The sequence below is a fragment of the Doryrhamphus excisus genome, linkage group LG14, assembly GCF_037039965.1.
Source record: "Doryrhamphus excisus strain RoL-2023G ecotype Guam linkage group LG14, RoL_Dexc_Guam_v1.1, whole genome shotgun sequence".
NCBI classification, from domain to species: domain Eukaryota; kingdom Metazoa; phylum Chordata; class Actinopteri; order Syngnathiformes; family Syngnathidae; genus Doryrhamphus; species Doryrhamphus excisus.
This window is the reverse complement of record NC_136370.1, coordinates 18871099-18894133: the sequence shown is the minus strand read 5'-3', so window position 1 is coordinate 18894133 and position 23035 is coordinate 18871099. Positions and strand designations below refer to the sequence as shown.

The 23035-nt window shown below is 43.0% G+C and overlaps 2 protein-coding genes across 5 annotated transcripts; one reads left to right on the top strand and one right to left on the bottom strand.

The window, feature by feature from the left end:
- The first annotated feature begins 302 nt into the window (after positions 1-302).
- On the top strand, positions 303-15882 carry tedc1 (tubulin epsilon and delta complex 1). Of its 4 annotated transcripts, none has more exons than XM_078796062.1 (9): positions 303-473; positions 1072-1150; positions 1677-1876; positions 2088-2225; positions 2802-2870; positions 3705-3791; positions 3856-3999; positions 4848-5189; positions 15718-15882. In XM_078796062.1, exons 1-8 carry the CDS (start codon positions 339-341, stop codon positions 5175-5177), a joined length of 1182 nt encoding a protein of 393 aa, XP_078652188.1. In that variant the 5' UTR covers positions 303-338; the 3' UTR covers positions 5178-5189; positions 15718-15882. The 4 variants fall into 4 exon arrangements, with proteins under 4 accessions (XP_078652188.1, XP_078652189.1, XP_078652187.1 ...); XM_078796063.1 differs by lacking the exon at positions 15718-15882 and adding an exon at positions 7454-7511; XM_078796061.1 differs by lacking the exon at positions 15718-15882 and having other exon boundaries at positions 4848-5460.
- rin3 (Ras and Rab interactor 3) lies at positions 6175-18233 on the bottom strand. The gene is made up of 14 exons (XM_078796060.1): positions 17976-18233; positions 15997-16495; positions 15693-15804; positions 15534-15606; positions 14462-14553; positions 12261-13218; positions 10997-11171; positions 10734-10905; positions 9225-9346; positions 8917-9103; positions 7865-7996; positions 7612-7778; positions 6812-6926; positions 6175-6704 (listed from the first exon to the last, which is right to left on the bottom strand). The coding sequence occupies exons 1-14, from the start codon at positions 18005-18007 to the stop codon at positions 6469-6471; spliced, it is 3072 nt and encodes a 1023-aa protein (XP_078652186.1). The 5' UTR covers positions 18008-18233; the 3' UTR covers positions 6175-6468.
- Positions 18234-23035: the final 4802 nt, after the last annotated feature.

The window sequence follows — 23035 nt, the reverse complement described above, 5'->3', positions numbered from 1 at the left end:
TAATAAGCAAGCCAATAAGCAGGCTAATACTAGCCTACTACTACTAGTATTGTAGTAGAAGTCATAATTATTATTTAATTATTAAATTAAATTAAAAAAATAATAATAATTTTATGTAAAAAATTATATAAAAAATAAATAAAAAAATATTATTAATCTATTTAATAATTAAATTTTATATTAATTTTGCAGTACAGTTGCCTAACTGAGAAGGGAAGTAGATGACGTTTCACAAAATGTCCGGCAGGGTGCAGTAATATGCCGCTAGTATCCATTGGGCACAATATGAAAACAGAAGAAGAGGGCATCGGCGAAATAAACAAACCCAGTTGCTAGGAATGCCGCGCGGTAAAGCGACTGTGGAAGTAAAGGAGGTGATTGGAACTTTGTGTAGATTATTGGCTGCCGTCGGACTCCGGCATGTTCCAACACCGCAGACTTTTAGACTGGCGAAGTTTGGTGACGTTAATGGGGTAAGCCATCTTCTCTTCCGTCAAGTTACACACGAATTATTTAACACAAGAATGCTGTGGTGTGTTTTACAATATGGCGGCTTTTTTAAACCGCTTCTTTGCTAAAGAACTACAGTACTTTCTCAGGTTCCAAGTACGGACCCTCAGAGACTGTTGTCGCAATATATAAATATAAACTTAACACTGTATAACAATATAAGAATGTAACTATATCAACTAAATAATCAAAATACTTGTTTTATTTATTACATACAGTTGTTGAACAAAAGTATCGAATCTTTTTCAATGCCACTTTTCCGTAGGGTCACGTGGGTGTGCTGTAGCCTATCGCAGCTGACTTTGAGGCGGGGGTACACCCTGGCCTGGTCGTCAGCCAATCACAGGACGCGTATAGACAAACAATCCAAAATGAAGTAAATACAGGAAAAACACAAAGCAAAAACTAATACTGGGTCATTCAAATCATTTGGATTTTTGCTCCTGAGGCCAAGAATGTATTCCCTGAGTTTGTGATATATATATATATATATATGTGTGTGTGTGTATATATATATGTATATGTATATTCCTAATATCAGTATTCCTTACTGTTTTCCAGGAGGACCAGTTCTGGCAGCTGCTAGCCAACATTCTTCAAACAACCAAAACTGTCTCCTCAAGTACACAGATTCAAAATGGTATTTTATGTTTTTATTTCATGTTGAAATAATGTATATGTTACGCTCTAACGATGGATCGATAGCGCTGCGCCTGAGATGGATCCATTCTTAGCGCACAAATTGATCGATTACTGCGCCCGGGATGGATGTGTGTAGTTTGTTTAGATGCCAACAGATGGCAGCGCTGAGCGGTGTTACTTACAAGAATCAAGAAGTCGACGCATGCAAATTTCAAAGTTTTGATTTGTTACCGTTCTCGGTGGGGGGAGTGTGAACCCTAACCCCTAACCCTAACACTGTCATTGTATGCAATTAGCAGATCAATGATTGTCATTATATCGTCAGCGTAGTGTCAAAGCATCGGTCTCCAGTTCAAGGCAGTTATATCCATCGTGAGCGCAGAAATCGATCGATTTGTGCGCTAACGATGGATCCATCTTGGGCGCAGAGCTATCGATCGATTGCGCAGATCCATCATTAGCGCTTAACATATATATATATATGGTTACCGGAGCTGTCAGAATCAATTCCACTGTATTTGTAGCCTCCGAGTGCAGGACCCTGGTGAGTGCAGGCCTGTGGCAGAGCGGTTACTATGCTAGCTGGATGTACCGGAAGGAGGAAGGAGTTTCCAGCAGGGAACTTCTTCTGGCACTCGGCTGGCAGCTGGCTTCGGGAATAATGGAGAAACTTTTAACACAGCGAGTACAACAACTGGACACAACGTTACTCGCACCCATCGTCGTAAGTCACCAATATCAGACCTGCAGTACACTTCCGTCCATTTCTTCAACTTATCAATGTCTGGGTTACAAGGGCAGGTGTCCCAGTAGCGGGACAAAGACCTACCTGTTCCTGTCCACCCACCCCTTCCAGTTCTAAAGTACTAAATAGTGCAGGTGTACTTTATATTTTTAGCAAATTGTATTTAATACATGAATTTCTGTGCCTGTAGATGGAATTTGAGCTTTCTTCGCAGCCTGGAGTCGAGTACACTGACTTGAGACGTCTTCAGTGGCTTATCGGCTTCCTGAGACATCAAGGCCAGATGCTGCTGTCCATGCAGGACGAGCAGACCTCGTTGCTACATGCTGTGAGGAAATGACCATTTTTGGTGTTTATGAATTTATATTATCAATTTGTGTCAGTAAATCAACTTGGTCCAGGTTCACCCTGGACTGGTGGCCAGCCAATCACAAGGCACATATAGACAAACAACCATTCACACTCACATTCATACCTATGGACAATTTGGAGTCGCTAATTAACCTAGCATGTTTTTGGAATGTGGGAGGAAACCGGAGTACCCGGAGAAAACCCACGCATGCGCGGGGAGAACATGCAAACTCCACACAGAGATGGCCGAGGGTGGAATTGAACCCTGGTCTCCTAGCTGTGAGGTCTGCGTGCTAACCACTAGACCGCCGTGCAGCCTATTTCCATTTTATACGGGAAAAAAACGGGATTTAATATGAAAAATATCAGCTTTAAATGTTGCAATAACGTACAATAAATGTAATAACGCATTTGATTATAGTTGTCGTACTCATATTTCTCATACACAAGAGATTACAGTTTGCATGTTGTGTTTGAATGAATGTTTGGAATTTTGCTGGTGTGGCCGACATTGAAAATTCATCATAAAATTATTTTCCTACAAATTTCTCAGGTTCATTCTGCTAGCGAACTTCCTGCATCATCTTCTTTCTCGAGTCAACGCTGTACTGTGCTGAGTGAGGTGTGTGCTCACCGATTTTGTTCCAACTTACTTACTTAAAACTTGCTGATATAGTTCATCTTCAAACAGCTGAAATAATGCTTAAGGCTAAAAATAACCAATTAGCTAAAAATGTCATCCAATACTTCTCTACCAGAGAGGAGAAAAAAACAAAAACAAAAAAAAACCAAACTGTATTATGGAAAGCAGGAAGTGAACAAATGTAACTTTTACTTTTAGTTACTGATTGTGAAAGTACCAGATGGAGGGGTAGGATTTAATAAGCTTTGCTTCTTCCTACTCCTTTTGGACATGTGGAACTGTGAACTGATTATGGGATGCATTCAATTGTAATCTGATGCATGTTCAAATGAAATAAAAGCATATAAAAAAATGAAAATAATTTAAAAAATTTAAAACTATTTAAAAAATTTTAAAACTATTAAAAAAAAAAAAAAAACTATTTTTAAAACAAAAAATAAAAAAAACTTAAATTATATTAGAAAGGCAGGAAGTGAACAAACCATTAAAAAAATTAAAATAATTTTAAAGAATTTAAAACAATTTAAAAAAATTAACATTTTTTTCAATAAAAAATTAAATAAAAAAAACTTGAATTATATTAGAAAGGCAGGAAGTGAACAAATGTAACAGTCAGTGATTGTAAAAGTACCAGATGGAGGGGTAGGATTTAATAAGCTTTGCTTCTTCCTACTCCTTTTGGACATGTGGAACTGGGAACTGATTATGGGATGCATTCAATTGTAATCTGATGCATGTTCAAATGAAATAAAACCATTACCATTACCATTACTTGAAATCAAATGTAATGTAATCCTTGTGTTTTTCTCCTAGAGTTGTGTCCGTGTGCAGGAGCTTTGTGATCTTTTTGAGTTGTACTTAAACTGGAAGCAGGTGGAGACTATTTTCTGGACTTGGATGGTAAGTTAAATGCAACACATGCACATCCCAAAAAAAACTGTTCATTTGTGTGGTGTGCTTGTAGGACAGTGTGGTGATTTGCCATGTGACAGATGCCGCCGCTGAGAGGCCCACACACACGCTCACTAAGAGAGCAGCTGCGTGCCACCCTGGAAAGTTGTGTGCAGACAAACTGGAGGGCATACGCTCCAGACTGACTAGAGTGCAGGTGCGTGTGGATTCGTGCTGGTTGATACTGGATCAAATACCGGGTGACGCGGGTGAGGGGTGCTGGAGTCTATCCCAGCTGTCTTTTGGAGTGGCTAATTAACCTAGCATGTTTTTGGAATGTGGGAGGAAACCGGAGTACCCGGGGAAAACCCACACATGCACGGGGAGAACATGCAAACTCCACACAGAGATGGCTGAGGCTGGAATTGAACCCTGGTCTCCTAGCTGTGAGGCTTGCGCGCTAACCACTCGTCCGCTGTGCCGACCGGGTGACGCATGCATCAAAAAAGTTAGCAGGCGGCTAATTGGTCAGATGCTGAGAAATCTGCTTATGTTATTCCCGTTAACTCCACTACATTCTTCTTATTATTATTAAAAAGTAATTGTGGACATATATGGTCGATAGGCCTGTCACAATGATGGAGATAACGATATTTTTTTAATATGTCGATATTTAAAAAAAAAAAAAAAGCTAAAAAAAAATATTCTGCATTATATGTTTGTAGTGTATTGTCTGTTTATCCACCTATTGCTTTTTTGTGTGTGTAGTTCTTTTGACACCAGGAGTAGGAATTGTGCGTGACGTGATGACGCTCCGCTAATATGGTACACCATGTAGTGGCTCAATCTTGACACGACACAGTGATTTTTGAATGATAATTGACAGGCAAAATTAGTTGTGACAGGCCCAATGGTCTGGTCCAATGTCAACAAATTACCATAGGTAATTGTCACAAGTAAAATGTGACTTAAACGGCTTCAAATGTATACCATATATACTGTATGTTTTATACAATATGTACATGATAATATATTGCCTTGTTTATTTATGTACACGGTTTACAGCTCTTGTCCCAGAAAGGACCGAAAGCAGCCAGAGGGGACGCTGAAGACAGAGGAGACAATGACTGTAACGAGGCATCCTTCTTGTCTTCGTCCACCCCACTCGCCCTCTCCCAGGCATACCGAGCCAGATTCCAAGCGCAAAGGCCACTCAAGCATCACAACCGTACAGCGGAGGAGGCGGAGGAAATGTCAGCATCTCAGGTTGCACGACTGTTTCATCAAATGGAGAGACAGCTGCTGAAGAGGCGGGACAGACAGAGGCTGACCAATAGGATGCAGCTGCAGGATATGATTGGAAAGCTGGATGAACTGGTGCTGATACCACCGTAAACATCATGTTGGGTAGGTCTAATTCACTTTTTATGTATAAACTGTACTGCAATATTGTTTCTTTAGGCTGATTTTGAAGTTGTTTTCCATGTAATGGTACATAATGATGTATGACTGTGAAAATGAAAGTGGAAATGGCTGTTTGGAGAACAAATGTACTACTCAAAACACCCCAAAAATGGTGTGTGCACTGTGTAGAACACCATAAATGACATGGAAATAAAATAGTATGGGTGCTATTAACACAACTCCTTTCCACTTTTAACCTGGAATGGGGCAATGTTGATACCTTCAAGTAGCCACATGTAGCATATTTAGCATTTTACTATTATTAGTAGAATCCAGAAAGCACATACAGAACAGCCATTGACCTCAATGTAAGCAATTGAATTATCAAAGACACTTCAGTTAGTGGTTTATGGATCAGAAACGAAACCTTTGGTCCGTAGTGTCCCTTTTAAACAAGTTAATACTATATTTTAAAAATGAAAATAATGGACACTATAAAGCAGATCAATCATATACGGTAATAATAAACATGCCTCCCTCGCCTTCCTTAATGTGATACAACATTTTGGCTGCTTTGGTTCTCCCCACTTACACTCAAGGGAGGAGCGATCGGGTAATCGACTTTTCGCTTAACCAGAGCAGTGATGGGCAAACTACAGCCCGGGGGCCACATCTGGCCCGCCGAGTGTTTGAATACCCGTTCTTTCCAAAGTATTTAATTTCAACTCAACATCATGGCTTGAGCCAACTTTATGATGGTTGAAGTAGCTGTTTTATCAATTTTTGTTATTTGATCCTGAAAAAAGGGACACAAGCACATAATAATAATAATAATAATAATAAATGTAATTTATATCGCACTTTATATCAAATAAATGATTTCAAAGTGCACATATAGCAGATTGCATGACACTTTTACAGATACAATAATTCCAGGTGGACTGTTACGTGTAAAATATACAGTGTGCCCCCCCCCCCCCCCCCCCCCAGTTTGCTATATTAGTGACTTGATGGATTATTTTCTCCTTCTATAGTTTCCATCCCATCAACTGTCCTTCCAGGCCCTCCCCTGCAGAACAGCGGAAACACCACTGGAAGTTTAACAACAGCAAAAATAATAATAATAATAATAAAAAATAGACAAACATGATTAGAGTCCCAGACCCCATCTTTAGAAATACAAATGCATCAAAATTAGCTGTAAGAACATTCAACTGATTGTCATGTTTTCAGTGTACACCTGAGCTGACTTTGTTCCATCGGTTCCATCTTCTGATTGCAGCTACAAGCTAATCAGACTTGGCTCTGCTTCCCGGGTTTGTAAAATGCTCTGTGGGGGCGGTCGCGGGGGTGGACCGGTGGGGCAAGTGCGGCCTGACGGCTTGCTGGGTTGGTCCCTGGGGTGATAGATGAAGCAGTATCCTCCTGGTTGACAGTTGTTCTTCACAGTCAGTGCCAGCTCTGTATTGTCCAGGGACCGAAGGACACCATCTATGTGGATGCTAAGCATGTACGAGTCTGTGGGGAAGGGGCAGGGGGGGCAGAAAGGGGAGGATGTTACACCGCAAGGAGTGACATTTGGGTTACATGATTGCATCCATCCAAGCATTTCCAACCCACACTACCTTGTTGGAAGCGTGAGGCACACTGTTCAGCTAGCTGTTGGACTGTAGTGGTGGGAAAGACGCCCAAAGTTTTGGGGTTACTTCCGATTTCAGGACAGCACACTGTCAAAAAGTCCTACACGAGAGACACACTAGTGAGTACACATCTCATGTATCATCATGTAATACAAATAGAACTTGGATACACTTTACATGTACTGCAAAAAAGGCCAGTAAGGATAATTCATAATGGCGCCTACAGAGAACATATTAACTCCTTATTTCTAAAATCACAAATACTTCAACTTGCTGATATAGTTCATCTTCAAACAGCTAAAATAATGCATAAGGCTAAAAATAAGCAATTAGCTAAAAATGTCATCCAATACTTCTCTTCAAGAGAGGAGAAATATCTCAGTGAAGAAGTACATTTGAAAGGAAGTCATGACAAAATAAAAGCGTAAACAGGAACTGAGGCATAATAAAGGAAAACAAACAACCCCTCATGCAGGATCCAACATTTGTGGATTAGGTTTAATTTAAAAGCTTTCTAGATCTTCCATATTGTGCACCTATTTCTGTAGTTTTTCCATGGACTTCCTGCTTCACTCACATCAACCCAAATGCTTTGTTTGATTTCCTGCACCCACGGTCCTCCTCTAGGTGCGCCCAATCCGCTGTGATTGGTCACGCTCCCAAGCGCTCCCGAGGACTTCCGGACTTTCAGGTCTCACTTACGCTTTGGCATCGTTTATTATTATTATTTTGTAATCATTTTTTTGCACCTTTGTTCAAAAGTTTGAGTATATGTTCACGTGTACCTGAACAGAGTTTTGGGCACAACCGTCCTGGTTGAACGTACGTCGTCTCTCCCAACGTTGGATGGAGTCCTGAATCTCCCGACTGAGCTGTCGTGGTGCTGACATCTGTTGGTCAAACGTCTTAATGTGCTCAAGAGCCCCGAAGGTGGTTGTCAAATAATACGAACCTACACACACACACACACACACACACATACAGAGTCAATGAGGGAACTAAATGGCTCATTAGGTTCCGAAAGGGAACAAATAGTACCTTCTCCTATTGTTAGTGCGGGGTCCATCAACTCCATCATGTATTCCACATCCAGCATTAAGTCTGCCAGATTCGATCTAGCCAGGACGTACATCATTACAGGCAGGAAATCATCAGCTCCGTGGGCCCGCCCTAAACAAACAAGCCGTCATGTTTCCACCACAATAGAGGACAGATGATTTCATTACCAGTGTTGAGCACGTTACTTTAAAAAAGTCATTAGTTATAGTTACTAGTTACTTGAAAAAAAACTACTAAAAAAGTGTTTCTGTGGGTTTCAGTTGCTCACACTAGACGTGGACAAAGTTTTTTTTCGGGGATATAATGTACATTTTACCGTTGACATCAACGAGGTTAAATTAGTGTCTGTGCTTCAGTTTGGCAAACGCTGTTTGGATTTGCTGTAAACACCCGCCCACCCAAGTTCTCTGATTGGCTGAAAACGCAATCTTAGCGAATCCTCATCGCTTATGTGCTCAAAACACCCGCCCACTTAAGTTCTCTGATTGGCTGACGACTCAATCTTAGCGAATCCTCATCGCTTATGTGCTCTAAACACCCGCCCACTCAAGTTCTCTGATTGGCTGAAGACGCAATTTTACTAAAACTTGAGCCAATCCTCATTGCTTATGTGCTCTAAACACCCGCCTTAAGTTCTCTGATTGGCTGTCGACTCAATCTTAGCGAATCCTCATGGCTTATGTGCTCTAAACACCCGCCCACTCAAGTTCTCTGATTGGCTGAAGACGCAATTTTACGCAAACCTGAGCCAATCCAAGTCAAGCCAATCCCTTGTCCCTCTGCAACACTCTCACTTCGCTGCATATTAGTTATGAAGTCTGTGATACATTTTTAGGCGGCTTCAGTAACGTGCGGTAACGGCGTTATGCTGACAGTAAAAGTAATTAGTTAGATTACCAGTTACTGAAAAAAAGTAACGCTGTTATTCCCTTTACTGTTCATTACATTCCTCCTCTTCATGGAGTAAATTGCATAGAGTTCCAAGCAAATGAAAATGATTTAGTGATCTTATTTTTGTTTTGTTCCCTTACCTGGAGAGCTGACAGACATGGAGTCATAGATGATCTTACAGGCCTTCAGCAACAGTTCAATCTTCTTTTGTGGAGAGTATTCAAGATGGAGATTGCTAAGTTTGATGCTAATCTTCTCCATTGCTGAGGCTTCGGGGACGGCAGTGGTAACTCCTAGAGCTGTGGTGGTACTTCCAAGAACTATAGACTAATTGACACGGAATGACACAGACCTCAGTCATGCTGTTGTCCACACGTGGTGACTTTCAACTTCTACTGCAAAAGGGAAATATATATATATGTATACGTATATACGTATATTGCCATACCTGGTTCTGTGCCATTTGCTTAAGGCTGCCATTGTTGCTGTGCAGTTTCTCCAGACTGTTGTAAATCGGCTCCCTCAGTGGCTTCAGCACACTCTTACATAGAGCTGCTTCCACAATGCTCTCTGCAGGGGTCATGACACAAATTTAGCCAAAATGTCTAAACAACAATACCACAATATAAACAACACACAAAATGATTGTTAAAATTTCCTGTCAATGCGTAGTCTCCTTGGTATTACATAGCATGGTACCTTTTCATTGGGAGAGATTCAGGCCGAGCTCTTATAAAATGCGTCCAAAAAAGTTAGGGATGTATGGTATAAATATATATTTGGAAGCGAATGAGTGTTAAGTTGCTGTGTGATGAGTTTAGTGCTCTTTGTAAGAGTCAGGCGGTTATATTGCAATTTCCGATGGGTTGACAAGCTTGTGGGGGGGGGGGGGTTTCTCATCGCTCATGATTGGTTGCCTCGCAACATTTTTTTTTATTTTCTTATTTTATTATAAATGGGGGGGGGGGTAGTTTTGTCCATATAGGCCAGAGCAAATGAGTGTTAAGTTGCTGTGTGATGGGTTTAGTGCTCTTTGTAAGAGTCAGGCGGTTATATTGCAATTTCCGATGGGTTGACAAGCTTGTGGGGGGGGGTTTCTCATCGCTCATGATTGGCTGCCTCGCAACATTTTTTTAAAATTTTCTTATCATTTTATTCTAAATTGGGGGGAGGAGGTAGTTTTGTCCATATAGGCCAGAGCAAATGAGTGTTAAGTTGCTGTGTGATGGGTTTAGTGCTCTTTGTAAGAGTCAGGCGGTTATATTGCAATTTCCGATGGGTTGACAAGCTTGTGGGGGGGGGTTTCTCATCGCTCATGATTGGCTGCCTCGCAACATTTTTTTAAATTTTTCTTATCATTTTATTCTAAATTGGGGGGAGGAGGTAGTTTTGTCCATATAGGCCAGAGCAAATGAGTGTTAAGTTGCTGTGTGATGAGTTTAGTGCTCTTTGTAAGAGTCCGGCGGTTATATTGCAATTTCCGATGGGTTGACAAGCTTGTGGGGGGGTTTTCTCATCGCTCATGATTGGCTGCCTCGCAACATTTTTTTTAATTTTCTTATTTTATTATAAATGGGGGGGGGTAGTTTTGTCCATATAGGCCAGAACAAATGAGTGTTAAGTTGCTGTGTGATGGGTTTAGTGCTCTGTGTAAGAGTCAGGCGGTTATATTGCAATTTCCGATGGGTTGACAAGCTTGTGGGGGGGGGGGTTTCTCATCGCTCATGATTGGCTGCCTCGCAACATTTTTTTTAAATTTTCTTATCATTTTATTCTAAATTGGGGGGGGGTAGTTTTGTCCATATAGGCCAGAGCAAATGAGTGTTAAGTTGCTGTGTGATGAGTTTAGTGCTCTTTGTAAGAGTCCAGCGGTTATATTGCAATTTCCGATGGGAATTTCCGATCATTTTCTTCTAAATTTGGGGGGGGGGGGCAGAGCTGAATACAAACTACATACCCAGTTTGTCTTGTGAATACTGATGCTGTGGCTCCATCATGGCCTGCAGCTCAGTACTCTGGAGCAGGTAACTCTTCAGCTGAGTCATCATCTGCCTCATCTCCTGTAACAGCTCAGTGGACGTGGAGTGCTTGGACATGGTCTCAAGGGTGAAGGTGCGATGCTCTTTCACCTGCAAGTCACACACCAAAACCCGCTCTTTGATTCTATGTGTTGGATGTTTAAAAACTAGGACGGTACAAGCCAAGGTAAGTCCTCCTTACCAGGTTACCAAAATAGCTCAGAGGATCTCTGGCCAGCTCCACGATGCGTTGTGAGAGGCGCCGATCGTGACTGATGAGGCCGGTAATAACAGTCGACAGGCGGGAACGAGCTTTGTCCAACATGATGGTGGTTGATGTTCGCTTTCCTTTGGGTCCACGACTTTCTGAAAGGTTACTAATAAGAGAGGTGCAGTCAAGTCAATGTCTTACGCCCACTTGCCCACCTTTCTATGATACGTGGAGTGTTGGCCAAGCGTCACTCTGGGGAAATCAAAATAATAGGATGAATGATGAGTACAAAATACTTGCTTTGTGTACACAGTACATTTCTGCCACTTTAACCTCATAAACCTCAGATTTGCGCAGTTCGTCGGTTGGATCAATTTTTTTTACATAAAGTAGAATGACTTCGCCATCAGCAGTGTAGTGCATCAGTAGTAACTTACCCCCTCACTTCATCTTCATGAGTTCTGGTCTAGTTAGTTGGCGTAATTAGTTTTGGATGGAGTCTTGTCTTTATGGACCAAAATTAATCGGTTAATTTGTAACAGGCTGCACGGTGTGTAAGTGGTTAGCGCACAGGTCACACAGCTAAGAGACCCGAGTTCGATTCCACCTCTGTGTGGAGTTTGCATGTACTCCCGTGCATGCGTGGGTTTTCTCCGGGTACTCCAGTTTCCTCCCACATTCCAAAAACATGCTCCAAATTGTCCATAGGTATGAATGTGAGTGTGAATGGTTGTTTGTCTATATGTGCCCTGTGATTGGCTGGCCACCAGTCCAGGGTGTACCCTGCCTCTCGCCCCAAAAAGACAGCTGGGATAGGCTCCGGCACCCCCCGCAACCCTCGTGAGGATAAGCGGTAGAAAATGAATGAATGAATAATAGATATCAAGGCTACACGGTGGATGAGTGGTTAGCACGCAGGCCTCACAGTTAGGAGACCCGAGTTCAATTCCACCCTCGGCTATCTCTGTGTGGAGTTTGCATGTTCTCCCCGTGCATGCGTGGGTTTTCTCCGGGTACTCCGGTTTCCTCCCACATTCCAAAAACATGCTAGGTTAATTAGCCACTCCAAATTGTCCATAGGTATGAATGTGAGTGTGAATGGTTGTTTGTCTATATGTGCCCTGGGATTGGCTGGCCACCAATCCAGGGTGTACCCCGCCTCTCGCCCCAAAAAGACAGCTGGGATAGGCTCCGGCACCCCCGCGACCCTCGTGAGGATAAGCGGTAAAAAATGAAAATATCGTTATTCTCCTACTTCGAGTTTTGATCTTGCTCCTGGTTGGTTTCTCCTTCTTCTTCTGTGCTGCTATTAGAGTAGGAGTCAGGGTCGGTTCCAAGGACAGTGCCCCCTTGAGGAGAGTACAGTGACACGTCTGGCCGCTTTGCCGGAGCGGGAGGGCCTCCCTTCATCCCAGCATTGTGATGTGCTGACCCTGTTAGAGCCTGGTTGGGACTTCCATGTCTCTCCGAGGACCAGACTTTTTTCCTTGGCTGAGGTACCGGTCGGGTGGGTTTCTTCACTAAAGCCTGAGGGCTGGATTGTTTGTCACCTTCTTTATCCTTTCTATCTTTCACTTTCACGTATTTGTTGTTCAATAGTTCAGCATCGTCACCCTGCTGTGTTTTCTCCTCCTCTCTCGATCCTTCGGTTTCCGTTCCCCTCACACGTTTTTGTTCCTTCTCGAGTCCATCAGTACTGCTCCTGGAGGAGCTGTGCCGGAGAGGTGCAGGAGGCAGAGGGGGTCCGGCTCGATTCTGCGGTGGGACAGGAGGCCTTAACGGGGGAGGTGACGTCAACATTGACTTCCTCTCTTCTTTGTCGCCTCCTCCCACTCTTCCTTCCTCGATTCTGTCCGCTGCAGATGTCAAAGAAGGTGAACTTTTGTCTAAGGGAGGAGATGAAAAGAGGAGGCCCGTGCCAGAGCCTGTGCCCAAGCTGGGGGGCCTGGGTGGAGGCCGCTTGAATTTAGAATCTCGGCTCGGCGCGGTCTTCATCTCTGGGGTTTCCTTCTGTAGGGATTCTCCATTAAGCAAGGAGAATACGATGCTTTCAGGGGTTTCGATTTTTGCTGCGGAATCGTCACAGTTTTTCGTTTCCTTGTTGGGTTTCTCCTCCAAAGCGACTGCGTTGACATACATGTAATTATTGTGGCTCTGATCCAAATCCAGAATCCGGCTCATCGTCTTCTCATTCATATCTGATGTCCAGAAGCCTGCAAAAAAATACAGTCAGCAAGCATATTTTTGCATTACTATTTTTCTTTATTATTAGCATATTAGCTCTTAAACTCGGCCACAAATGTTCAACAAATACAAAACGTCAGCAAGTGAGACCTCTCACACTAACATGTTTTTGTTTATTTGTGTCAGCTCAAAATAAGATTTGTTTATTTACGATACTGGTTTTAAATTCTAAATGTTTGTGAGTAAAAAGCCTATTTAGAAACATTAAGAAAGGATTATTAATAAAAAATTGCACCTTTCCTTCATGAAATGTACAAATGAAAATACCTAAGGCAACATAAGGCAATAGTCATAAAACATTTCATCCAAATTGCAAACAATTTAATTTCTCTTTTAAAACACTTTGAAAAACATAGAAATTAATCATTATAGCACAGTAAATATTATTTTATTACAATACTCGAACTATTTCCACAGTTTTTGAATGTTTAATGCGATTTCCGATTTGTCCTACTTTTTTGACGGTCACTGAACGCACCCACGCACCGATCTCCGACGCAAAGAGGGCTGTAATGGATGTATTTTAGGATGCATTTGGATGTATTTCCACCCTTTTTCTTTCACCTGATACTTGCTCCCGAATTCTGATACTATGTGGGAATACATAAAGGTAAGATTTGATGACTTTTAGTGCTAATGTTCATCATTGTGGTAGTTCGATGCTAAATCGCTAATGCTAGCAAAACACTGGAGTTAGCCATATTGACAGACCGTCAATAGCAGCTGGAAGTGCAGTTTAGCTAGCAGTTCAATACAAAAATCATCAAAGAGATGTAAAAATGTGAAAAACACTCGTTAGTTGTGCCACTCTTATGCCAAGGTAGCACTTATATGACAATAAAAACAATACCTGCACTGCTCCGGTCTCTGGCAGGCCATGTAATCCGTGATAAGTCAAACACAGCGACAGTAGATACAAATAACTTTGGTTATCACTACAAGAGCCATCTGCCAGGGCTTTGAAGCTAACGTTACCAATCAAAATACTCTTTTTTTCTCAATTTCCCATCAATATTTGTTTTAGCTTGTGGCTACAGAGTTACTGTGATTCAACCAAACTACGGTGGGGGCCGAAGGTCAAAACAGGAAACGTTAATGGCGCGTCAAAACATTTGCCGCCTTTAAAGGGAACTTCCGTTAACTTTGGCAGCCCTAGTTATTATCAAATATTATTCCCATTTAAAAAAAACATATAAACTTATTTATATTTACCTGTACCCATAGCAGAAATGATCTCCAGTTCCTGTCTCTGTTTGGCCAATGTAATGGCTCGGGGTAACTTCAGCGGTGCAGCCAGGATGTCCCTGATTGGAATCAACAACAAAAAAAATGACACAGTTCCTGAGTGGGTAGGTCCATGAGGACATGACAGCTGTGGAATCAATGTCTCCATTCATGCACTTTTGTATTTAAGGTTTGCGGAAAGTTAACAATAATGGATTTTGGATTTCAGGAAGTAAGTCCACAATGTCCATCATATACTAGTATATCATATAAGTCCATCATATAAGTATATTGACAAAAATATTAGATATATATATTCTCACCGTGCATGCGTGGGTTTTCTCCGGGTACTCCGGTTTTCTCCCACATTCCAAAAACATGCTAGGTTAATTAGCGACTCCAAATTGTCCATAGGTATGAATGTGAGTGTGAATGGTTGTTTGTCTATATGTGCCCTGTGATTGGCTGGCCATCAGTCCAGGGTGTACCCCGCCTCTCGCCCGAAGAAGACAGCTGGGATAGGCTCCAGCACCCCTGCAACCCTCATAAGGATAAGCGTTAGAAAATGAATGAATGAAATACGACCAAGCGGTTGCATGGTGGACGAGTGGTTAGCACAGCTAGGAGACCCAAGTTCAATTCCACCCTCGGCCATCTCTGTGTGGAGTTTGCATGTTCTCCCCATGCATGCGTGGATTTTCTCCGGGTACTCCGACATTCCTCCCACATTCCAAAAACATGCTAGGTTAATTAGCCACTCCAAATTGTCCATAGGTATGAATGTGAGTGTGAATGGTTGTTTGTCTATATGTGCCCTGTGATTGGCTGGCCACCAGTCCAGGGTGGACCCAACCTCGGTCACATCCAAGCATGCTTTTGGGACTGGGGTACGGCCATGCTGGGGCAGTAACAGTACCATTAATACTAACCAGTACCAGTCTATGTAAGTGTAGCCAAACCTATTATTGTTTAATGCCCTAATTAAGAGGTGTGTCTCATTGACTCTTCCCACGTGGAAGTACACGTTCTACAATGTGAATCCTGTTTTTGCGTGTCTTACCTGCTGACGCAGTAGAAGGAGAGAAGTTTGTAGATGTCATCGAAAACAAGGGTGGAACCGTCCAAGTGAAGAACTGGGTAAAGGAACAATTAGAGGGTGTTTTTATTGTTATGTATAAGCGAGGCTTGCAGTTTGTATGTTCCAAAAACAGTAACATACACGTCTTGTGCTGTTTGACCTTCAGGTGCTGCACGGGCGATGTCTCCTGCTTCTTCGGCAAGTGCACGGACAGCGTCATGTTTTGGTCGTCGGTACTCTCAACCAGGAATGCCTTCAAGTACCAGAGTGAGAGGTTCCAAAGCCAAATAGAGATCAAGAGGAATATATTGGTATATGTTGAACGTATAAACTCGGGTGTGACAGTAAAGTGAAGTCAATATCGTAAACAAATACTCAGCTTGTTTTTCCTGAGATATTAACGTCTTAAGAAGCAAAAATCCATCTTAAATCTTGAATCTCTCACCCCGGACGTCTCCTTTTCCAGGATGCAAATGACTTGCTGTTGGTTCAGTCCTTTAGTCAACCACACGGAAGCGCTTTCTACCAGCCGATCTACAAAGCTCAGCAGCGGAGGTGTTGGAGGAGGAGGTGGGATGACAAGTGGAGGAGGGCTGGAGGGTGAAGGAAGAGGAGTTAAACAGGGGGGGAGGTCAGCTGGGTTAAACGTCTGCGGTGTCGGTGAGGGAGACACGGAGACGGGGACGGGGGAGAGAGGCCGTGGGAGAGAAGGAGGCGATGTATCGGGGAAGAGAGGCGACGGAGGCGGGTTGGGTTTGCACGCAGGAGGGAGCGACGGACAAGAAGGAGGTTGAGGAGGTCGGAAAGGGAGCTGGGAGGTCTTCGCCGTCGGAGGTGGCGGTTTGGGTCTGCCTGGCCTTGAAGGGGGAAGCGAGGAGGGCATGGAAGGAGGCGAGAGGGGTGACGACTGAGGAGTGTGTGCTCCCGTCGGATTGTTGCCGTGGCTGTGAAGGACAAACAGAAGGTCGTAAATTCCATGCTGACAAGTTCGCCTCGAGACACAACACTCCCGTGTGTATTCCGTCACAGTGCTCCATTGTTTCAGGAAGCAGGAAGATGCCGATATTCCCAATGTTTTGCAAAAATAGTTTGCTACGGTGCATAAGCTTCAGGGTTAAAGTTAGTTTGTCACATTGTGTTCCGGTCAACACGGGGACACGGTTGTTATTCAGGTAATCACGATTAATCACATTCAAGCTGCAGTTAACTCATAATTAATCACAATTAATTGCAGATAGAAAAAGGTTTTTATCAATAAAATAAGTAGGGATGTAAAAATGGTTATAGATATAGAATTTTGTATTATAATAATGATGTAAACGGCGGCACGGCGGTCTAGTGGTTAGCGCGCAGACCTCACAGCTAGGAGACCAGGGTTCAATTCCACATCTCTGTGTGGAGTTTGCATGTTCTCCCCGTGCATGTGTGGGTTTTCTCCGGGTACTCCGGTTTCCTCCCACATTCCAAAAACATGCTAGGTTAATTAGCGACTCCAAATTGTCCATAGGTATAAATGTGAGTGTGAATGGTTGTTTGTCTATATGTGCCCTGTGATTGGCTGGCCACCAGTCTAGCCTTGCCTCTCGCACTAAGACAGCTGGGATAGGCTCCAGCACCCTGTGACCCTCATGAGGAAAAGCGGTAGAAAATGAATGAATAATGATGTATCAAAACCGAGGAGGCAGAGTTCAATGTCGTGAAATTGTAAACAAACTTTGAGCATTGCTGGTGCTGCATCATCAAAATATGGTCAACATCCCTCCCTCCACTCAGTCACTGTTGTTGTGTCCTTGAGCAAGACACTTCATCTTGCCTCCAGTGTTGTGAGGTGAAGACTTCATTTCATTATGAAGCACTTTGGGTGCCTTGAAAAAAACGCTGACATAAAAATCTGTATGGAAAGGGAAGCCATAACTTGGGATAGTCACATGACGGTCATCTAACAACCACTCGGAATGTTTCCTGTACAGTCTCAGTCTCAGTGAGAGACACATTTTTTTCCAAACCTTTTCCAAGGATGACTTCCAGGAAAAAATTGATTGGTGATGCCACAAGCAATGGTCTGGCATCCCAGACCATTTTTTGTCATCTCTCAAGTGCGACATGGTCAGGCGCTTACGTACTTTCACGGCATGTTAAACCAAAATTTCTTTAAGAGAATTCACTGGTGTTGCCACAGATCACGTTACAAACGTGATTTGAGGGTAATAAGATGAAAACAAAATGGCACCATACTAAGATCAGTCCCGCTAATCTCAGCCCCTGACCTATTTATTAGTAAGTGACTCACATCTGTTTTTGCTGCTGTGGCTAACTGACTACCCCCGCCCCTCTAGGACTCAAACTTCCTCTGCTCCCCACTAAATACGGTTCCCGGGTTCCTTTTCTCGCAAAGTCCCCAAGTAAAGTTTCTACCCAACTCACCCTTTTTCTTGAGAATCAACGCTGGCGTCCATTCTGGAGTCTTTAAGACTGTCGGACTGAACAGTCTATGTCTCTTCCTCTCTCGGTCTGGTTCTCAGCTTCACCCAAAACCCGCCTCCTCTGGCCTCTGCACCCCTCCCTGGTTCTTCCTCTCGGCTAAGTCCTGCGTCGACTTGTAATTAAAAGGGAAAAAAATCATTCTCAATGTGTCAGCTCTGGTTTCAACTCGTTGTTGTACCATCCATGAGTACAATACAAACCCAAATATAAGACGTCAAGCGGTCATGTGAGCATTGCTGTAATGTGGTCTGCATATTCAAAAGCTCCTCCTCCTCCTCCTTGTTCCACTCCCATGTCCTTTAAAGGTTTCCAGATGCGTCCAACTTCACCCTGTGGAATGTAAAACTTCATGTTTCCCTTTTTTCTGGCACGCCCATTCCATGTTGACTCTTCCCTTCCTTCCTTTTTCCAACTCCTCCTTTTAAGTTGCATTTAAATCCCATTGCTTCTTGTCTACGGCCTTCATTACAATCTACTTTGCTTACTTGCCGTCTTTTTCTTCTCTCTGCCAAAGTGGGTTTTGAGAGGTTGGGAAAGTTGGAAAGTTGGAAAAAAACACACAGCACATTCCTAAAGTCAGGATGGATAATCTACACATGTGATATATGCATATTATAGAAAAAAGTACAATTTCGTTATATAATCATTCAGTTTAGTGGTTAGCGTGCAGACCTCACAGCTTGGAGACCAGGGTTCAATTCCACCCTCGACCATCTCTGTGTGGAGTTGCATGTTCTCCCCGTGGGTTTTCTCCGGGTACTCCGGTTTCCTCCCACATTCCAAAAACATGCTAGGTTAATTAGCGACTCCAAATTGTCCATAGGTATGAATGTGAGTGTGAATGGTTGTTTGTCTCTATGTGCCCTGTGATTGGCTGGCCACCCCGCCTCACGCCCGAAGACAGCCACCCTCATGTAGAAAATGAATGAATTTTCTTTCCCAGGGAATTGTTGTCATTCAGCCACATTGAAGGCTTTTCCAGCCTTTTTAAGGTCACGCAACAGCATCTCAGTAGTATTCAGGTCTGGACTTCAAAGTCTTCATTTGGTTTTTCGTCAGCCATTCAGATGTGGGACTTGCTAGTGTGTTTTGGATCATTGTCCTGCTGCAGAACCCAAGTTGGTTTCAGCTTGATGTCACAAAGAGATGTTCTGCAGGTCCCGAAGCAGCAAAACAGCCCAGACCATCACACTACCACCACTGTATTTTACTGTTGATATGATGTTCTTTGGGCTGCAGTGGTTAGCGCGCAGACCTCACAGCTAGGAGACCAGGGTTCAATTCCCCCCTTGGCCGTCTCTGTGTGGAGTGGGTTTTCTCCGGGTACTCCGGTTTCCTCCCACATTCCAAAAACATGCTAGGTTAATTAGCCACTCCAAATTGTCCATAGGTATGAATGTGAGTGTGAATGGTTGTTTGTCTATATGTGCCATGTGATTGGCTGGAGACCAATACAGGGTGTACCCCGCCTCTCGCCCTAAGACAGCTGGGCGAGAGAAGCAGCAAAACAACCCTGACCATCACACTACCGCCACTGTATTTTACTGTTGGTATGATGTTCTTTTTTTGAAGTGCGGCATTACTTTCACAAGTATTCTCCCAAAGGTCTTTAAGGATCATTAAGATGTTTTTTGGCAAAATTGAAAACGCCCGTAATACTTCAGTTTTTGCCCAGGGACTTTCTTATGGTGGATTCATGAACACGGATTGTTATTGTGTTATCTGTGACATCAGGGTACAATTTTATGATTTTGCGGATACTAATACATTGCCTTATATTGCTGTATTTATTCTTCACAAATATATTTGTGTACTTTATTCAGCTTGCAATCACGATACAATCCTTTAATTCTTGACAAATAGATGGTCAAAAGTCATTGAGGTCCATTTCCTGTCAAGTCCTGTCATTTCCTGTAATGATACGGTACTTTGTCATGCGTGTGTGGTTAGTCAAAGTCAATGCACGCGAGCATCTGCTTCCTGTGTAAACACCACCTGCGGTGAACCGTGCTCTGCTCAGCGTATGTTTGTGTACTTTCACTTACAGTAAACTGCCACTGGGTGGAGCAAAGACACTGAACAAGACAGTAATCCGCCAGTGTTCTGCTGCAGTGTTCTGAAGTACAGCAACCACAAATTCTATTCATCAAATATAAAAACCAGAGAAGGACTATTCATTTCTTAGAAATATTTGATGCAAAAGGGTTTAATAACTACACAAAATCATTCATTCATTTTCTACCGCTGGAGCCTATCCCAGCTGTTTTCTTGTGGCAAGAGGCGGGGTACACCCTGGACTGGTGGCCAGCCAATCACAGGGCACATATAGACAAACAACCATTCACACTCACATTCATACCTATGGACAATTTGGAGTCGCTAATTAACCTAGCATGTTTTTGGAATGTGGGAGGAAACCGGAGTACCCGGACGGGAAGAACATGCAAACTCCACACAGATATGGCAGAGGGTGGAATTGAACTCGGGTCTCCTAGCTGTGAGTCCTGCATGCTAACCACTCATTCGTTCATTCGTTTTCTACCGCTTATCCTCACGAGGGTCGCGGGGGTGCTGGAGCCTATCCCAGCTGTCTTCTTAGGACGAGAGGCGGGGTACACCCTGGACTGGTGGCCAGCCAATCACAGGGCACATATAGACAAACAACCATTCACACTCACATTCATACCTATGGACAATTTGGAGTCGGGAATTAACCTAGCATGTTTTTGGAATGTGGGAGGAAACCGGGGAATGACGAGGAAAACATTCAAACTCCACACAGAGATGGTCGATGGTGGAATTTAACTTGGGTCTTTTAGCAGTGAGGCTTGCATGCTAACCACTCTCCACCGTACAGCCCTACAGCCCAGTGCTTATCGTCACGAGGGTCGCAGGGGTTGCTGGAGCCTATCCCAGCTGTCTTCACCCTGGACTGGTGGCCAGCCAATCACAGGGCACATATAGTCAAACAACCATTCACACTCACATTCATACCTATGGACAATTTGGAGTCGCTAATTAACCTAGCATGTTTTTGGAATGGGGGAGGAAACCGCAGTACCCGGACGGGAAGAACATGCAAACTCCACACAGAGATGGCCGAGGGTGGAATTGAACTCGGGTCTCGTAGCTGTGAGGCCTAACCACTCCTACGCCGTGCAGCCCTACTCAAAATCAAAACACAAAATTCTCTGATGACCCTGTCGGTACCCTCATCATATTTTCGTAGACATTTACAATTCACTCTGCACCAGTTTGGACGACGGTTGCTTCCAGGCATGTTTTGTGTTTCTGGGGTCTCGGTGGTTAGCAAGACTGTAACAACTCCGACTGTCTCACTGGCGAAAAGTTTCCGCTTAAATATCAGAATTGTTATAAAGTGGGAGTTGTTGATCCCCTTCTGAAGACATGAACAGTCCATAATTTGATGGTTGGTTTATTTTAAGAGCGAGAGACAGAATGTAGAAAATTGTTGTTGTGCTGACTTAGGCGAATGAGACGTTGAGGCTGCCCAGTTTCGCTTAAGCAGGGGTCTCAAACATGCGGCCCGCGGGCCAAATGTGGCCCGCAGGACGCTAATTTGAGGCCCCCGCCTTGATATGAAAGTTTAATGTTAGTTTGATATGGATGCTGTATGGTATCATGTACCCAGAAAAAAAATATTACCTTTGATTCATGTTCATGTTAAAGGTTAAATAACTGTTAATAGTTATCCTCCCTATCCGTGTGGAAGTGGTTAGTTTTTGGCTATTTAAGTTGAAAGGAAATAACTTGAAGGCTACCGTTTAGGTCGCTAGCTGTCTAGTTTGCGAGTTAGCATGTGTCTCAAGACCCTGCAGTTGCGCAATATGTTGTAAATAAAAAGAGTATAAATGTGACTATAGTCGTGTTTTGTCATGTCTACAGGGCTCTAATAATGCTTTGTTCATTTTAATCTGAAAAAAATCATTTGTCTACCCACCAACTATATGTGCTTTCTTAAGTTTTTATTATTTGCCGTTTTATTATTATTATTATATTTATTTATTTATTACTGATTGATTGATTTTTTTTATTCTTGATTTGTTTATTTATTTTTCATCTTATTTTGTGTAGAAAAATAAAAAGTAAGATATTTGAGAACAGGTAGAAAATCGGAACCAAAGTGATGTTTTTTTTATTTTTTTTGTTTTTAATAAATGCGTTTTTTTTTCCGACCGTTATCGAATTCCATTGCTATTCTTCAGGCCTTCCACTTTATTCAGTGAGTTTTCTCTTGCTTCTGTTTGCTGGAGTCTATCTTCTATCCCGTCTGCGCTGAATCAACACCAGTGGAGTTATGTCCAATATCTCTACAAATACAACAATGAAGAGTATGAGTCAGTCTTTCCATTTGTCAATCACACACAGTTTGTTGTGAGTCAGCAGGATACTTTTGTGACAGTTGGTAGCGTTACCTTTGACAGTCAAAGGAGTGAAATGCTCATCACTGACAAAAGGTCGATTCTGCCATGTTCCCCATCTCCACTGAACAATACTTACTGGCACGCTGCTTTCTTCTTGTCCACTTGTCGTTGTCCACTTGAACGACAGAAGAGGCTCCCATGACACTGACTTCTCCTTGGCACTATCGCTACCCGTGACTCCTGTCAGCTCAGTGCTTGTCAATTATTTTCTGTCATGAAATGTTTTCACCCCCCACCCCTCCCCCCCAACATGAGAAACTGCTAATGTATTTCTATTTCTATATCTGTACTGTGCAGAGTCAATTTGAAAGCATACAATAAGTGGTGTGTCGTGAACACATCATGAACGAACCGCTCAAAAGAACTAGTTCTTTTTTGTGAACGGAATGACCGAGGTCATCGCCCCTAAAATAGTCGTTCATGCTTTTTTTTTTTTTGATTGACTGGAGAGTCAGTTCACCGTTCCTTTTGCAAGACGGGACATGTCTTATCCAATCCAATCGTCATGCCTCGCTCTGTGGGTGGGCGGGTGCGCTGTTGAGTCGAAATCAACGT

Bases quoted from the DNA above. Each gene is read 5' to 3' on its own strand.
- tedc1 (XM_078796062.1), top strand. From the start codon at position 339: ATGCCGCGCGGTAAAGCGACTGTGGAAGTAAAGGAGGTGATTGGAACT. The intron at 2,226-2,801 runs GTGAGGAAATGA...CAAATTTCTCAG, and splicing joins AGACCTCGTTGCTACATGCT to GTTCATTCTGCTAGCGAACT. The intron at 3,792-3,855 runs GTAAGTTAAATG...GTGTGCTTGTAG, and splicing joins CTATTTTCTGGACTTGGATG to GACAGTGTGGTGATTTGCCA.
- rin3 (XM_078796060.1), bottom strand. From the start codon at position 18,007: ATGGACGCCAGCGTTGATTCTCAAGAAAAAGG. The intron at 15,805-15,996 runs GTGAGAGATTCA...TGGTACTTGAAG, and splicing joins TGGAAAAGGAGACGTCCGGG to GCATTCCTGGTTGAGAGTAC. The intron at 15,607-15,692 runs GTATGTTACTGT...TCCTTTACCCAG, and splicing joins GGTCAAACAGCACAAGACGT to TTCTTCACTTGGACGGTTCC.